Source organism: Microtus pennsylvanicus, chromosome 3, assembly GCF_037038515.1.
Source record: "Microtus pennsylvanicus isolate mMicPen1 chromosome 3, mMicPen1.hap1, whole genome shotgun sequence".
NCBI lineage: Eukaryota > Metazoa > Chordata > Mammalia > Rodentia > Cricetidae > Microtus > Microtus pennsylvanicus.
The window spans coordinates 27,557,311-27,570,906 of record NC_134581.1 but is presented as its reverse complement, the minus strand read 5'-3'; the positions used below and the strand labels follow the sequence as shown (position 1 = coordinate 27,570,906).

The 13,596-nt window shown below is 36.1% G+C and overlaps 1 protein-coding gene across 1 annotated transcript in view; it reads left to right on the top strand.

Annotated features, from left to right (window-relative positions):
- Positions 1–13,596, top strand: part of Atr (ATR checkpoint kinase) — a 100,915-nt gene that overhangs the window by 58,264 nt on the left and 29,055 nt on the right. The window contains exons 29-34 of the mRNA XM_075964966.1: positions 2,565–2,729; positions 3,808–3,899; positions 8,845–8,936; positions 9,164–9,341; positions 10,179–10,358; positions 11,257–11,416. Of these exons, the coding sequence (XP_075821081.1) occupies positions 2,565–2,729; positions 3,808–3,899; positions 8,845–8,936; positions 9,164–9,341; positions 10,179–10,358; positions 11,257–11,416 (867 nt within the window). The remainder of the gene's footprint in view (positions 1–2,564; positions 2,730–3,807; positions 3,900–8,844; positions 8,937–9,163; positions 9,342–10,178; positions 10,359–11,256; positions 11,417–13,596) is intronic.

Genomic DNA, 13,596 nt, shown 5'->3' with positions numbered 1-13,596 from the left:
CTAAGTTTAGGGTAAGTAAATAAGGAGTTGTGAGAATGCTGGTGAAACAAAGGTTTAGAAGATAATATGCTGTGTGAGAAACAAAAGAGTACGTACATGGGACTAAGACAGCATACCCGCTTGTCCCAGTACTATTCTTGATGAAAAGATCAGTGGCCTCCATGTTACCAAGTTCAGTCTTTATTTTCTTAAACTCACAGTATTATTTCATGGACCTTTCTATGCTCATCAAGACTTGATTTTAGCAGATTTGATGTTACACAATGGTAAGCCCAACAGTAGGGTGGTAGAGGCAAGAGGATCAGGTGGAGTTCAAGTTCATCAAGGCTATCATGGGCTTCATACAACTCTGTCTAAAACACACAAAACAAGTGTTTTATTATTGTTTTCTCTTTTAATCTGGGAGACATTTGCTTACCCCAGGATTCAGTTCTATTTGTTTTCTCTTGCCAACGCATTTTTCCTACCCCGAAATCTACTTTATTGAGTCATAGCTGGTATAAAGAGTTGGGCTTGTGCAACATGATGTTTGTAACTAACACACAAAAACAGTCATCATAATAATACTAGGAATATCATTACTTCTAAAAATTCCCCCCATACTCTTTATTGATGGATTGACTGATATGTGCGTATATTAAAAGCATTTAACATCAGAACATTTATTGAACTCTAAACATACGATGCTGTGCTATTAACTGTAGTCAGTGTGGTTTATTCATCTTGTATAATGTTGTGCCATTGTGTAAATAATTCCCCAGTCTTCACATCTCCAGCCTCTGACAAGTACCATTTCTCCTCTCTATTTCTATGAAGAACCTAAAGTAGTGATCATATGTATCCATCCTGTGTCTGTCTTATTTGCCCTACAGTTCTTGAAGAAAAAGAACTTAAAATTAAGTGCTTTTTCCTCCCTGTAGTCTATTTGTAACTTCATTTTGCTTTTACAGGATTTTATTATTATAAAGATAATTCAAGCAAGAAACATTTTCAAAATTGTACGGTTATAGCAATATAACAATATAAATATAGCATACATATGTCCACCCTCGGAATTCCCCTTTTTTTTAGTATTTGCTTTATCTGTTCATCCATCCCACCTTCAGGTTTGCTTCAGCTTTTTTGTATTTTAGTGTAAGTTGCTGGCATTTGTGTTTTAGGTCTGCTTTATTCCTAGTTTTCCCCTCCTCCCATAATAAAGCCTGAACCCAGATCAAATATCTTAAAAGTAGTGAGTGGCATTTATCAATATCTTCTACATTTCAGATATAAATAAATGAGCTTCAAGGACAGAGCAGGAAGTTCTTTCGAATGCTCATGTTTGCTCAGTTATCTGAATTCCACATTAGTGAGCTGTTCATTTGTGGCATCTCTTGTTCTTTCACAATTGGTTGCAGAAAGTGTGGTGGTCAAGATCAAATATCTTTCCAGTTATAGATGTGGGCTCATTCTTGACTCTACTTTTTCGTAGTTCTATGTCAAATTTATCCACATAGCCTGGTTCCATACTTACCTGTAACAGCTCATTCTTTACATAATAAGTAAAGTCTCTCATTTAAAAGCTGTTCAGTTTTGTTGAGATTAAAGCAAAGTTCAAAACATGCCATTTTGAAAGTGTACATGATAGTCACAATAAGATACTACTTCACATCCACTAGAATAGAGTTCTGAAAACACCTCCAGCAGGTTCAGTTGTCCTGACAGTGACAACTGCACTTCTCTGCCTCAGAGGTGATGTCCTGCAGTTGCATGTGAAGCTTCTTATGAGTGCAGTCATTTTCAGCAGCACCAGTGCTGCTCACTGTGTGCAAGGTAGAAACTCCAGCATCTGTCTTTAGCTTCCTTTCTTCTGTTTATTTCTAGTGTTATTTTCTCTGCCTCTACAGATTTTTATCAGTAAGCCTGAATATCCCCCTTTAAGCCAGGGTGGTTTTTTTTGTTTTGGTAGCCTTTTGTGAGTGTTTTTTAGTTTGTTTATCGTGGGGTTTTTGCTTGCTTGCTTGCTTGCTTGCTTTTGACAGGGTCTTATATGGCCTAGGCTGGCCTTGAATTTAATATGTAGCCTATTATTCCTTATGTTTCTTCCTCTCCTTAACAAATGCTGGGGCCAAAGTGTGTACCCCTATATCTAGCCATGCCCAAATTATGAATTACTTGGGTTTATTGAAGTTTTCTCAACATCAGTATGTTAAAATGTTTACTTAAAATTTTTTTAAAAAATTAAAATGCAATAAAACATAGATGATACTCCACAGAAACTATTTTCATTTGGACTCAAAGAAAATTTGGGATATGAGGCTCTCTGTAGTCCTCAGAATCAATATTAGTTACTAATGTCAATTTGTATTTAAGTGGAATAAAAGTGTCAGGGTAACAGAATGTCTGAAAATTGTCCTGGAAACAAATATAAATAATAATAAAAAAAACAAACAAGTAAGACAGAAGTCTTATTTCTAGTAAAAATTTCTCATATGCTGTTTATGTATGATTTTGGCTTTATTTTTTATTATGTTTTCCCCTCTTATTTGATTGGTTTGTTTTTGTTTTTTAATGGATCAACAAAGAAATTGTATGCTGCTATGCATGAACCAGATGGAGTGGCTGGAGTAAGTGCAATTCGAAAAGCAGAGCCATCCCTAAAGGAACAGATCCTTGAACATGAAAGTATTGGCTTGCTGAGGGATGCTACTGCATGTTATGACAGGGCTATTCAGCTAGAACCAGACCAGGTGAGGTGATCATTTAAAAGCTGCTAAATAGGAATGGTAGCAACCTTGGTTTCAAAACTGTTTTTCTCAACATCACAATGTATCTGGAAAATATTTAATACTGCTATTTAATTTCCAGATCAATAATATATGAGACTTCTGCTTTATGGTTTCAGAAATTCTTTTCACTGTCAAATTCCTATGACTTTAGAAATTCCTCAAATTAGGGCTGTAGAAATAGCTCAGTCAATAAAGTGATTGCCATGCATGAAGACCTGAGTTCAGTACCCAGAATCTACGTAAAAACATAAGGTGTGGTGGCATGTTCTTGTAACACTAACACTAGGGAGGCTGAGACAGGCAGGTTCTTGGATCTCTCTAGTTAACCAGTCTATCAGACTTGGAGAGCTACAGGGTTTGAGGAACTGATTTCGAAGGCGGGTGGGAGGGAGACCAAACTGTAATTTTATTCAATCTTTTTTTCTTTTTTTTTTTTTAAGGGAGGGTGTCATTTAGCTCAGTATGGCTTCAAACTGTCTTGTCATGATGTTTGGTATTGATTATCATCTTGACAGAATATGGAATCACCTAGGATATAAGACTTTAGGCATGCCTATAGAGGATTATCTTGATGACTTTAGTTGATGGCTAGGACTATTCTCTGAGGGTTCTTGAACTATATAAGGTGAAGAAAATGTGCTGAACAGTACCCGTGAAGTATTGTCTCCTGAATGGCTCCAGATCCCATCAAGTTAGTAATTAACCAAATCTATATTAATAATATCTGTTGACTTATGATGCATAATCTTGAAGCAGGATGTTAAAGATATTGAGTATGTTTACATTCTATGTTTGGTCTAGAATTGGAACAAATTTGGAAAAATAAAATAAATTCAATCTGAAATTATTTTTAGATTTTTTTCATGTTACTTTCAGTATATAAGGACATTCATAGTACATGCTGCTGTATAGCCAATCCAGATAGTTTTGCTAAACTAGGAAAAGTAAACATAAGCAAGAATATAGAAAATTAAACTGCTCTTATTGCTTCAGCTATATTTAAAATGAAATTCCTGTCATAAATGTGTTTTTTTCCTAGATTATTCATTATCATGGTGTAGTGAAGTCCATGTTAGGTCTTGGTCAGCTGTCTACTGTAATCACTCAAGTGAATGGAGTGCATGCTAACAGGTAAGGTTTGATTAAAGAATAGGGACTTTTTGATTAGTGAATTGCATGGGTTTAGGTTCACTAAAGTAATGAAATATTTTATATGCTTTTATGATGTTGGAGAAAGCACCAAAATTATTATTGTAGGGGCAGGGCTTGAAGGGATAGGCATGCATGTTTGGAGGTCAGAGGACAATGTCGTGGATTACTACTCTCCTTCCACCCTTATGTTGCTTCTGGAATCAAATTGAGGTGTCAAGCTAACACAGTAAATGTCCCTCTCCACTGAGCATTCTTGCTAGCCCTTTTCCTAATTTTCAATATTTTAGTCTCCCAGTTAATAGCTTATAGAGTCATTCGTGAGAATCATTCTTGAATTAGATTGTTCTTTTTGTTTTATTTAGTTTCTCTTTGTAGCCCTGGCTGTCCTTCGATGAGTAGGCTAGCCTCAAACTCAGAGATCCACTTGTCTCCACCTCCTGAGTGCTGACCTCAAAGGTGTGTGCCACCACACCCAGTTAATTAGATTGTTCTTTAAGGCAGGACCTCTTCAGAGTTCACCTGACTCATACAGATAATTGACTTCAAAACTCATCCAGGTTCAGACAGTATGTAGTATTAACACTGGTTGTTTCCTATGCTAGAGGTAAAGGAACAGGAGAAAATTTTTGAGTCATTTTTGAAATACCACTATAGAATTGATTTTATTTAAAAAGATCCATCGTTATGAAAGCAATCTTCCTAAAGAAAATGGACTTGTAGTAAATTGTACATCTCCTATAACAGCAACAACAGAATGGTTGCTCATGGCAAAGAGAAAGGTTAAACACTTCTTTCAGTTAAACTGTTAACTGAGGAAATTATCTCTGCTATTAAAGCTGCTTTCCCTGAGATTAAAAAAAAATTCTATTTTGTTATACATTCCACATCCCAGCTATTGTAGGTAGGCATATTTGATCCACAAGGAATGGATCTCACTTAATTAGAAAATGCAGATTGTGTTTGTTGTCAGACACTTTGAACAAATTTATTTTCAGTTTCTTTAAGTTAAAATCTGTTATTAGAGGCTGGAGAGATGGCTCAGTAGTTAAGAGCACTGGCTGCTCTTTCAGAGGACCTGGGTTCAATTCCTAGCACCCACATGGCAGCTCACAACTATCTATGACTCCAGTTTCAGGGAACTTGACAGCCTCATGCAGATGTACATGCAGGAAAAACACCAATGCACATAAAATTTAAAAAAAAATCTGTAATTAATAAGGTCCTCCATTCAGTCAAGACTGGTGGAGAAATCCACAGAAACAGCTGACCCGAACTAATGGGAACTTACTGACTCCAGACTGACAACTGGGAAACCTGCATAGGATGAACCTAGGCCCCCTGAATGCAAGTGACAGTGGGTGGCTTGGGCAGTTTATCGGGCCCCTAGCACTGGACCCATGAGGTATACCTAATGAATGATCTGGCTTTTTGCAGCTTATTTCCTACGAAGATATACCTTGCTCAGCCTAGGCCTAGATGCAGGGTGGGGGGGAGGGGCTTAGCCCTGCCTAAACATGGTGACTTCCCATAGGAGGTCTTACTCTTTCTGAGGAGCAGAAGGGAAGTAGGATGAGGGGAAGTTGGGAAGGAAGGGGAACTGGGATTAGTCTGTAAAAAAATAAAATTTTATATATATATATATGTAGGATATATATATGTAGAATATATATATGTAGGATATATATGTAGAATATATATATATATATATATGTGGACCTCTATTCTACTTTGTCAGAGACAAATACACTTATTTTAGTTTGATAGTTATCATAGTGGAACTGATGAAGCAATGGGGAAGTTGTACAGACCTGGGGTAATTGCTGCACGCTGTAGTTATGTTTCTGCAAATTGAGAGACCTCATGAGTAAGGGATTACTGGAGTTTGAGAGGGGACTTTGTCAGGGCACAGATTGATGTGTCAAGTTCTTTAAAATATTCAGTGTACAATTAGACTCCAGTTAAACAATTAGACTTGTTTTTTGTCTGAGACCTAATACATCTCAGTCTTTGGGCTTTGGTCACTTTCATGAAAGGATACTGTATCTTAGTAAAACAAAATGGTCAGCAGGGCCACATATTTTCAATGGGAAAGATCTCTATTTGCATTTAAACAGACTTTTTCTGTGCTTAACCTATACATAATTTCCCTTATTTACTTATATTAATTATAATAATAATTTACTTATATTCTCATATTCTAATCCTCATCATTTGGTACCTTTGGTATAAGGCTTGGCATGATACATCTCTGATACTTTAATAATAATTATATTTTTATCCTGAAATTTTGATACTTTAGCATCTGATGCTAAGCTTTTAAAATTGTTTTCAGTTAGACTTTTAAATTTTAAATGTTTATTACCTTGCTCTTAGCTTTGTTCTACATTGGTTTTGGAAACTTTAATATTTAGAAATTGAATTATTCTCAGTATACTGCTATTCAGACTTTGGGGACAGGACATTTTTCAACAAGGTCTCATGTAGCCCCAACTGGTTTCAAGTTCACTGTGTAGCCATGGATGACCTGAATTTGTGATCCTCTTGCCTTCACCTCCCCTGGGATTATGGCTATGCTGCACCACAGTGGGTTTATATAAACCTAGGGTCTTGTGCATGTTAGGCAAGCACTCTACCAGTTGAGCTAAATACCAGCCCTATTTGTAAACCTTTAAACTAAAAATTATTAGGCTACTTGTCATATTTTCTTCTTTTGCAGCAGAAAGACCAATAAGGGCTTTTAAGGATAATGGTCCTAGCCCAGCCTGTTACTTTGTTCATTTGCTTTCATTGTTGTTTGTTTTTTAAATAAAATGGTTATATATGTACCTTTATGTGATGTTATTAGATAAGGAATCTTTTTTTGTTGTTTTGGTTTGGATTTTTCAAGACAGGGTTTCTACATGTAATAGTCCTAACTGTTCTGGGTAGACCAGATTTGTAGCACGATTAATAAAAACCCAGAGTTCAACTTGAAGATCAGAAAAGCAAAGCAGCCAAGCAACTAGAGAGCTCTTCCCTCTAAGAAATCCTCAGACTGAAAAAGCAATCCTGCCTCCACGAATCCTCAGAATGAGACTGTCTGAGAGATATCTCCTCCCGTCTTATATTCCTCTCTAGTGCTGGGATTAAAGGTGTGCACCACTACAACCTGGTTTCTATGGCAAACCAATGTGGCTACTGGGCTTAAAGGCGTGTGCCATCTCTGACTGGTCTGTGAGGCTGACCAGTGTGGCTGTTTTCCTCTCTGATCTTCAGGCAAGCTTTATTAAAATATAAATGAACACTGGCTAACCTTGAACTCACAGATATCTGTCTACCTCTGCCTCCCAAGAGTGCTAGGATTAAAGGCGTGTACCACTACTGCCCAGCTCATTTTCTTAGTTATATATAACATTGAATTTGAATATTGGCTATATGCTAGATTCTTTACCTAGATTTACCTAGAATCTATCTTATAACCAATATTCAAGTTATATAATTTTTAAAAAAATGAAAAGACTAGCTGCTACCATGCAATTATAACCCAAATATCACTGTTAATCCTAGTATCACCTAGTTACTAATGATGAAGGAAGGCTCAGCCCACCATGGGTGGTGCTGTCTCTGGGCAGGTGGGCCAAATCAGCATAAAAAAGTTGGCTGAATGTGAGACTGGGAGTAAGCTAGTAAGCCTTGCTTCTCCTTGGTCTCTTTGTTGTTTATTAAAGCTCCTGTCTTAAGTCCCTTGATGATGGACTGTAATTTCTAAACCAAGATAAAAACTTTCTCCTCCTCCTCAAGTTCGTTTTGGTCAGTGTTTTATCACAGTAATAGAAAAGCAAACTAGAATAGCTACCCATACCCAATTAATGGACTATTTTCTTCTAAGGATTCTACTTAACAATCAAGAAAATGCTCCATAACAGGCCACAAGCCAGGCTGATGGGAGCAGTTCCTCAGTTGGGTCTCTGTTCTCAGATGTATCAGACTGACAACTAAAGAAGCAAAGACTGCTGTTCCCCAGGAGGTTGAGACAAAAGGATGGTATAATAAGCCCAGGACTTTGGGGCCAACTTTGCTAATATAATAAGGCCACCTTTTAAGAGACAGAGAATTATATAGTGTAATATTGTCTGTGTTTTAATAAATACAGCTTGCCTGAAGATCAGAGGGCAAAGCCAGCCACATTGGTCAGCCATTCAGGCAAGAGAGTGATAGCATACACCTTTAATCCTAGGCAGAAGGATCTCTGTAAATTCAAGGCCACCCTGGGCTACACAAAATTGAATCTGTCTAAAAGAGAAACAGACCTCCCACAAAAGTTACCCCAGTACTCGGGATCACACACCTTTAATCCCAACACTAGGGAGGTGGAGACAGAAACAATAAATATAAAGGGGACGAGATAGGAATTCAGTGGAGTGTGGAGTCAGGTTGTAGAGAGCATTGCAGGATCACCCCTTTGACTGAGCTTTGGCAGAGATAAGATCTCTCTAGTGACTTGACTGGGTTCAGTCTCAATGACCCACATGATAAAAGGAGGAACAGCCTGCAGCAAGTTTTTTCCCTCATGGGTGCTCTGTGACACAGATTATATACACACAAAATAAATAGGTTTCTTTGGGGAAGTTCTTTGTCTGGTTGTTTGGTATTTTGAGACAGAGTTTCACTGTGTATCCCTGATTGACCTCAAACTCACACCTGGCCCTGCCTCCCTGAGTGCTGAGATTAAAGATGTATTCCCTCATGCCCAGCTCAATGAAAACAGTGGAAATGTTCTTCAGCAATTAAGATTTTCTTGGTTGTTTTGTGTAATTATTTTGTATCAGACTAAGAAATATAATATAAATACAATAAATAACTAAAACATCTAAACCTATAAAATATAATGCTACTTTAAATGTAAGTAGATTAAAATGTAGTTGATATGCATTTCTCCTAATAGGTCTGAGTGGACAGATGAATTAAACACATACAGAGTAGAAGCAGCTTGGAAACTGTCACAGTGGGATTTGGTGGAAAATTATTTGGCAGGAGGTAAAGTTACTTCTTAAAATATTAGCAGCTGTAATTTACTATAAATATTACAATTTAGGTAGCTTAGCAACATTCACAATTAACCTTGCCTATTTTATGATTGCCTGTTTAGTTATTTGAAGTAAAGCGAAACCATCTGTTCAGTATTTCTACTGCCCATCTCATAAAATACAGCAAAGCTAGATCCTGGACTTACTCATCACAGCATTTCTTGACTTGTATTTCAGATGGGAAATCTACAACGTGGAGTGTCAGACTAGGACAGCTCCTGTTATCAGCTAAAAAAAGAGATATGACAGCTTTCTATGACACATTGAAACTAGTGAGAGCAGAACAAATTGTACCTCTTTCAGCTGCAAGCTTTGAAAGAGGCTCCTACCAACGAGGATATGAATTTATTGTGAGGTATTTTAAGAATACTACTTTTATGTTCCTCATTTATATATGTCACCTGGTATAATTTTTATGTGTAAATAATTCTGATAATATCTTTGGTATATTGCTTAACAACACAAATTAGCTCCTATATTCTTTTTAAAATATCCTAACATAATCTCCTTTGTCTACTTATTCATCTGAGAAAAAATGATTAAAAAAATGCTATAATTGAAGTATTACAGGTTTAAAAAACAAATATAGGTTTTTTTTGTTTGTTTTTTTTACAAATATAGTTTTTAGTTAGAATTTACTATATTTTATATGGTCTTCTGTAATATCTTGGGGAAACTAGATATTGGATCACTGAATGTAATTTCATTCTGTAGCTACTCTGCTATATTTTTGTGCCTTCAACACAGTCATAGACACTGATTATTATAAAAATGCAGGAGATAGTGTGACTATATCATGGCTTCTATGACTATCACTTTACAGGTTTATTTTTACTGTATTTACTGTATCAGGCTCTCTTATATTATTACCAGTATTATATAAATATTTCATATTCATTCATAATGAGTTCGTATTTTATTTTCATGTTGGCAGTAAAATTTGATTTTAGTTTTCATATATTCTTCAGTTTAATTCACAGGAATTTTGGTGTGACATCAAGGCACTAAATGTTTTCACTAGAATAAATTGGTGTTTACACTTAGTTTTTAATCATAAAAATGTTGCTGTTTATATAGTAAGAAAATATATTAGAAGTTTGATTTTTTTCATAGCTGAGGTAAAAAGTCCATACTTACTGAGATTGATAAGACTGAATGAGGTAACATTTTAACATGTTCTGTCTGTTTTCAGATTGCACATGCTATGTGAGTTGGAGCATAGCATCAAACCACTTTTTAACAAATCTCCAGGTGACAGTTGTTATGAAGACTCTCTGAACTGGGCAGCTCGACTAGAAATGACCCAGAATTCCTATAGAGCCAAGGAGCCTATCCTGGCCCTTCGAAGAGCTTTATTAAGCCTCACTAAAAGGTGGTTCATATTACTTTAAAAAAAAAAAAAGTCAGTTCTCTTGAATTTAGTATCATGTTTATATTTTCTTTCTACATCTACATTTTCTATTTTCAATACTTATGAATTCATTACATAGTTGTAACAAACCTAGACCACAATAACCAATTTTACCAAGGACTGTAGAGATGGCTCAGTGATTAAAAAGCACTTGCTGCTCTTGCAGAAAATAAGGATTATGTTCTAGGCACCTCCTTGGTGACTCACAACCACCTGTGACACCAGTTCCAGGGATTCAGTACTTCTTCTGGCACACACGTAGAAGCAAGCTACTTTTATACACATAAAAGTAAATAAATAAATTTTAAGATAAACTGAATTTTAAACCATTTAAAGAAATTTTTAAAGAATCAATTTTATAGCCAAGCATAATGTTGCTTGCCTATAATCTTTGTACTCAGGCTAGTACAGGAGGGTCTTCTTAAATGTCGGTGAACCTTCTTAGAAGACCTTGTTTCAAAAAAAAGTTAATATAATACATATGTATGTTTTTATCATTTTAACTTTTTTTTATGTAACTAACATATCTTGAGAGGTAAATACCAATGCAAGTCAAGAATAAAGTCTTTTGCTGGGATGTTCCTAGTAGAGTACATACCTATCAAGTATTAAACTTTGGGTTTGATTCTCAAATACCAAAAACGAAAGAAAAAAGGGAAAAAAGCCTAGATAGACTTCTAAGATACAAATTAAATAGCATAAAAAACTTTTAAAACCAGTATTTGTTTGTTGTTGCTTTACAAAGTAAGCATTAAAATAGTACACCGAGAAAGTTCTATGTTGAGAAGAACTGTTTAAGTTATTGATATACACTTACAGGTGTTCTTTTTCTCCTATTTTTGCTACATTTTTTTCTTAGGCCAGATTACAATGAAATGGTTGGAGAATGCTGGTTGCAGAGTGCCAGAGTAGCTAGAAAGGCTGGGCACCATCAGACAGCCTACAATGCTCTCCTTAATGCAGGAGAATCACGACTTGCCGAACTGTATGTGGAAAGGGCAAAATGGCTGTGGTCCAAGGTACTGGCCAAGTGAACTTCATCAGAAAATGTTCTGTTGGAATTACATATTTCTATCAACGTTGAGCTGGGGAAACCCTGAGTCCAAATTCAGAACTTTCTTTCTCTGTCCTTTTCTTCATTCTCTACTGTAGTCTAGGTAGGAAGATTGCTTCTATTCTGCAGTCCTCAAATACCTATTTTCAATCCTATGGTAAAGTTCTTTCCATTTTCATCTGAGAGAAATTTCTGAGGAACATTCCAATTCTTACTTTAGTTTACTTTCTGTGTATGTAGTAGGTTCTCAGTATGCACTTCATAAATGCTTGTAGCACTTTCTTACTAGTCGCATTGGGAAACACTGTGTTACTGTCAAGATGTACTTCTGTCATCACCTGTCAGGAAGGCTTAGTTTAGGCATAGACACTTCCCAACAGCCCCCAGATTCCAGCAATAAAAATAGTAATTTTTTAAATGTATGAGCTACTTACTAATTTTATGTCCCATATTTAAATGATAGTCATTTAGCTTAGAATTTATAGTAGGCATAGCATATTTTGCAGTTGACATTTTGTAGCTGTAGGTGATGTCATATGTGATTGTAGAAACTTGGTGGTGACTAAGAGAGGACAGGGATATGTTTCCTGGACCAGTGCGGAAAGTGGTAATTGAGCCTGTGTTAGATGTCACCAGGTCATTTTATGAGCTAGCATTAGTCTTTGTATTGCCTAAACTCAGTATGCTGGAAATGCAGTCCATTGCCTAATAATAGCTATTTCTCTTCTACCTCTATCCTTTTATCTAAAACAAATCTGGGCTTTACCTGAAATTCTTTCCACATCCAACTTTAAGCTAAATCTTTGCTCTAACTTTTGAAATGTTTCTTGAATCATCTCTCTTTTTCATCCTATTCTAAATACTGCCATTATTTTCAGCCTCTAACAATTCTACAGCGTTCTTATGTATCTCATGTATTCTCTGTTTATATTTCTGTAGTCTGTAACCTTTGCAAAATGCTCTTTGAAACATACTACTTTTTCAAAAGATTCAATACTTGAAAGTATTCTTGTATTTTAGAACGTCTGAACTCTGGGAAGTACACACGGCCGTTTCTGGTTGAGTGCTGTCCTATTCCTTCAGCTTCATTTGTCCGTCTCACAAATGCTTTATATAGATTTCGCCTAAAATGAGGTTACTGGTGCTACTCAAACTTAGGTTGGGGAAACATCCCAATAAGCTCATTGTAAGTTGAAAATGCCTTTAAGTCAGAAATGCATCTAATATATCAAAACTAACAAATGCTGAAGTTTAACAGTGGTAAAGTAGCAGCCTTCATATCTTCAGCTTTGCTTTCGCTACTTTCAGTAACCTGAGGTCAACCTATGGCTGAAAATATTAAATGGAAAATCCCAGAAATAGTCATAATTTTTAAATAACTTTCACTACAGTGTATTGTTTAATTATAATTATATTACTCGTGATTGTTACTAATCTCTTATTCATAAATTTAACTTAACTATGGATATATACATAGACACATACATACATATTTGAGAAAATACTAGGATCTGTAGGGTTTTTACTGTTCACAATTTGAGGCATCCAATGGAGGTTTTCAAACATCTCTTGTAGAGAAAGAGGACCATACATACTGTTAAGTATCAGCTGTTTACTTTATCTGTATTGTAGACTGGGAACGATGGGCTCATTATCACTGCTTGGTCATAGATCATAATTTAAAGTATTGCTTTGCCAGGTATGGTAGTGTAGGCCTGTAATCATAATACTCAGGAGACAGATGCAAGGGGATCATCATAAGTCAAGGGCAGCCTGGTCTAGATAAAGAGCTCCATGCCAGCCAGTGCCATATAATGACCCCATTCCAAACCCTCAAGAGCCAAAATTAAAAATTGGTGTTTCTGGAACTGGAGAGATGACTAGTAATTAAGAATATTTGTTCTCTTGTAGAAAACATGGGTTTCAGCTACAGCATTCGTATCAAGGGGCTCATAACCACCTGTAACTACAGTTTCAGGGCATCTGATACTCTCTTCTGGCCTTTGAATATACCTGTACATATGTGGTGCAAACACACATACTCAAGCCCACACTTGTACACATAGAATAAAATCTAGCTAAAATGCTATTCACTAAATTGCATGCAGAAAAATTCCCCCCTCCCCTTTTTTTTGTTGTTGGTAT